Below are 4,883 nucleotides of genomic sequence, written 5' to 3'. Positions count from 1 at the left end.
CTATTCTTCAATTTCTTAAAATATTGATGTATGAATTAACTTTTGGGTTAGTTCTGAATATAATACTTGATTAGAAATATTAAAACCTTTCTCACTTAAGAGCAAAAACCTCAATTGAAATAAAGACCACAGATAGGAAATAAAAAGTGTATTTGTCATGGTTCTCTAGAGCAGTAGATTTTCACCCTAATGATTCCTCCATTTTTTTTTCCATTTTTTATTAGGTATTTAACTCATTTACATTTCCAATGCTATACCAAAAGTCCCCCATATCCACCCACCCCCACTCCCCTGCCCACCCACTCCCCCTTTTTGGCCCTGGTATTCCCCTGTACTGGGGCATATAAAGTTTGCAAGTCCAATGGGCCTCTCTTTCCAGTGATGGCCGACTAGGCCATCTTTTGATATATATGCAGCTAGAGTCAAGAGCTCCGGGGTACTGGTTAGCTCATAATGTTGTTCCACCTATAGGGTTGCAGATCCCTTTAGCTCCTTGGCTACTTTCTCTAGCTCCTCCATTGGGAGCCCTATGATCCATCCATTAGCTGACTGTGAGCATCCACTTCTGTGTTTGCTGGGCCCCGGCATAGTCTCACAAGAGACAGCTACATCTGCGTCCTTTCAATAAAATCTTGCTAGTGTATGCAATGGTGTCAGCGTTTGGATGCTGATTATGGGGTGGATCCCTGGCTATGGCAGTCTCTACATGGTCCATCCTTGCATCTCAGCTCCAAACTCCGTCTCTGTAACTCCTTCCATGGGTGTTTTGTTCCCAAATCTAAGGAGGGGCATAGTGTCCACACTTCAGTCTTCATTCTCCTTGAGTTTCATGTGTTTAGCAAATTATATCTTATATCTTGGGTATCCTAGGTTTGGGGCTAATATCCACTTATCAGTGAATACATATTGTGTGAGTTTCTTTGTGAATGTGTTACCTCACTCAGGATGATGCCCTCCAGGTCCATCCATTTGGCTAGGAATTTCATAAATTCATTCTTTTTAATAGCTGAGTAGTACTCCATTGTGTAGATGTACCACATTTTCTGTATCCATTCCTCTGTTGAGGGGCATCTAGGTTCTTTCCAGCTTCTGGCTATTATAAATAAGGCTGCTATGAACATAGTGGAGCATGTGTCCTTCTTACCTGTTGGGGCATCTTCTGGATATATGCCCAGGAGAGGTATTGCTGGATCCTCCGGTAGTACTATGTCCAGTTTTCTGAGGAACCGCCAGACTGATTTCCAGAGTGGTTGTACAAGCCTGCACTCCCACCAACAATGGAGGAGTGTTCCTCTTTCTCCACATCCTCGCCAGCATCTGCTGTCACCTGAATTTTTGATTTTAGCCATTCTGACTGGTGTGAGGTGGAATCTCAGGGTTGCTTTGATTTGCATTTCCCTGATGATTAAGGATGTTGAACATTTTTTCAGACCAATTTCTCTTATGAATATCGATGCAAAAATCCTCAATAAAATTCTGGCTAACCGAATCCAAGAACACATTAAAGCAATCATCCATCCTGACCAAGTAGGTTTTATTCTAGGAATGCAGGGATGGTTTAATATATGAAAATCCATCAATGTAATCCATTATATAAACAAACTCAAAGACAAAAACCACATGATCATCTCGTTAGATGCAGAAAAAGCATTTGACAAGATCCAACACCCATTCATGATAAAAGTTTTGGAAAGATCAGGAATTCAAGGCCCATACCTAAACATGATAAAAGCAATCTACAGCAAACCAGTAGCCAACATCAAAGTAAATGGAGAGAAGCTGGAAGCAATCCCACTAAAATCAGGGACTAGACAAGGCTGCCCACTTTCTCCCTACCTTTTCAACATAGTACTTGAAGTATTAGCCAGAGCAATTCGACAACAAAAGGAGATCAAGGGGATACAAATTGGAAAAGAGGAAGTCAAAATATCACTTTTTGCAGATGATATGATAGTATATATAAGTGACCCTAAAAATTCTACCAGAGAACTCCTAAACCTGATAAACAGCTTCGGTGAAGTAGCTGGATATAAAATAAACTCAAACAAGTCAATGGCCTTTCTCTATACAAAGAATAAACAGGCTGAGAAAGAAATTAGGGAAACAACACCCTTCTCAATAGTCACAAATAATATAAAATATCTTGGCGTGACTCTAACTAAGGAGGTGAAAGATCTGTATGATAAAAACTTCAAATCTCTGAAGAAAGAAATTAAAGAAGATCTCAGAAGATGGAAAGATCTCCCATGCTCATGGATTGGCAGGATCAACATTGTAAAAATGGCTATCTTGCCAAAAGCAATCTACAGATTCAATGCAATCCCCATCAAAATTCCAACTCAATTCTTCAACGAATTGGAAGGAGCAATTTGCAAATTTGTCTGGAATAACAAAAAACCTAGGATAGCAAAAAGTCTTCTCAAGGATAAAAGAACTTCTGGCGGAATCACCATGCCAGACCTAAAGCTTTACTACAGAGCAATTGTGATAAAAACTGCATGGTACTGGTATAGAGACAGACAAGTAGACCAATGGAATAGAATTGAAGATCCAGAAATGAACCCACACACCTATGGTCACTTGATCTTCGACAAGGGAGCTAAAACCATCCAGTGGAAGAAAGACAGCATTTTCAACAATTGGTGCTGGCACAACTGGTTGTTATCGTGTAGAAGAATGTGAATCGATCCATACTTATCTCCTTGTACTAAGGTCAAATCTAAGTGGATCAAGGAACTTCACATAAAACCAGAGACACTGAAACTTATAGAGGAGAAAGTGGGGAAAAGCCTTGATTCCTCCATTTTTGAAGGGGCACAATGGCATTCATTTGTTTCTATTAAACATTAGTTTATTAATCAAATCCTTGAAGGCTTGTTTTACTTGTTGATTTCTCAAGGTGTAAATAAAAGGGTTCAGCATGGGAGCAATTGAAGTATTGAGAAGAGCCACCCCTTTGGTCAGTGATGCTCTTTCATTTGCAGAAGGTTTGACATACATGAAAATGCAGCTGCCATAAGAGATGGAGATGACAATCATGTGAGAGGAACAGGTGGAGAAAGCCTTTTTCCTCTGACTGGCAGATGGGAACCTCAGAATGGTGTTGATGATGCAGATGTATGACAAGATCACTAGAGCCAGTGTGAACAGCAGAGTAATAAATGCAAAGTAAAAGCCGATTGTCTCTAAAAACCATGTATCTGAGCAGGAGAGCTGTAAGATGGGGAAGTAGTCACAGCAGAAATGATCAATGACATTTGAAGCACAAAAATCTAACTTGAGAAACAGCATGAGCAATGGAAAGATGGTCAGAAACCCTCCCAGCCATGAGGTGAGGACAAGAAGGGTGCAGACTTTCTGATTCATGATGAGGGTGTAGTGCAGAGGCTTGCAGATGGCTACATAGCGATCATAAGACATAGCAGTTAGAAGAAAGAACTCAGACACTCCCATGGAGATGAAGAAAAATAACTGAGCCAAACAGTTGTTATAGGAAATAGTCTTAACTTTAGTAATTATTGACTCCAAAAATCTAGGGATTGAAACACTGGTGAATATAATTTCTAAGAAGGAGAAATTCCGGAGGAAAAAGTACATAGGAGTCTTTAACTGAGAGTCTAGCAATGTGAGGATGATGATGGTTAGGTTTCCAGTGACACTTAATATGTAAGCAATGAATAAAAAGATAAAAATCACAAACTGAAGTTCTGGTGTGTCTGATATGCCCAAGAGCAGAAACTCGGTGATAACAGAGTGGTTTTTCATGCTGATTTATCGTCCAAAAATCTATTGATTAAAAATTAAAATGAAAATTTAATTGAAGAGAATGAAAGTTTAAATATTGATATTATAATATCCAGTGAAGTGAAACAATATCTGCTCATTCCTATTAAATAGAAATCATTTGTTAAATGGAAAAATATTTTAAGGGGATGTATAAAACCTCTTCAACAATTATACAGGAAACTCTACATACAGTCATAATTTTTATATGTGTAGGGTACCTTTGAACTATAGATTTGTGTAACAATAATAGTATCTTCACTTTCAATATGAAACAAGTTTTCTGATTTCATGTGTTATATGCTTTCTATACTGAATATATAACATTTTATTTCAATTCTAATATTATTTTAAAACTTTTATAGTTTATTGGTAGTAACCCAAACATATTTACTAAACCTAAATGCTGTCATTGTTATTTTCAACCTTAATATGTGTTGTTTTTATATTTGTTTGTTATGAGCCTAGCCTTTAATGGCTGAGCCATCTCTCCAGCCAGTATGTGTTGTTTTTAAATGGCCAAGGAAGTAAAAGTGTTTGCAAATACAGAAATTGAGACTAGATTTTCTTTTATTATAAAAACAAATAAAGCTGGGTGATGGTGCCACGGTGTTTAATCCCAGCACTCAGGAGGCAGAAAGAGCCCAATCTCTACAAGTGCCAGGCTGGTCTGGCCTATAGAACTAGTTCTAAGACAGCCAGGCTTACACAAAGAGACTCTGTCTCGAAACAGTAAAACAAGCAAGAAAACAAAAACAAAAAACAAATAAATTGTGACAATTAAGACATGGGCCAGGGAATATAATTAAACAAAGCCAGGAATCAATAGCTATTGTTTATGAATTCAGAGACACGTATTATTTTAACATTTTTTTACTAAGTTTATTTGTGACTTGATATCTAAACTTTCTTGAGGACATAAGGAACTCATACAATTTTTTTACCTCAAAGTATAATAGTGCCATCCTTCTCAAAGAATTATCAGAATAAATAAAATTATCTATAGAATTTACTTTCTCAAACCACAAAGCTCTACACTGTAAGCTATATGACTTCTGTCAGTCCTGTTCTCTCCTGATTTTTAACAGACAACACAGAGT

At 37.6% G+C, this 4,883-nt stretch overlaps 1 protein-coding gene across 1 annotated transcript; it reads right to left on the bottom strand.

Annotated features, from left to right (window-relative positions):
* Positions 1-2,826: 2,826 nt before the first annotated feature.
* Positions 2,827-3,765, bottom strand: Olfr774 (olfactory receptor 774). The gene has a single exon (NM_207620.1). It carries the CDS (start codon positions 3,763-3,765, stop codon positions 2,827-2,829), a length of 939 nt encoding a protein of 312 aa, NP_997503.1.
* Positions 3,766-4,883: the final 1,118 nt, after the last annotated feature.

Source organism: Mus musculus, chromosome 10 (genome assembly GCF_000001635.26).
Source record: "Mus musculus strain C57BL/6J chromosome 10, GRCm38.p6 C57BL/6J".
NCBI classification, from domain to species: Eukaryota; Metazoa; Chordata; class Mammalia; order Rodentia; family Muridae; genus Mus; species Mus musculus.
Note: the sequence above shows the minus strand (reverse complement) of the source record. Positions and strands in the feature narration are given on the sequence as shown.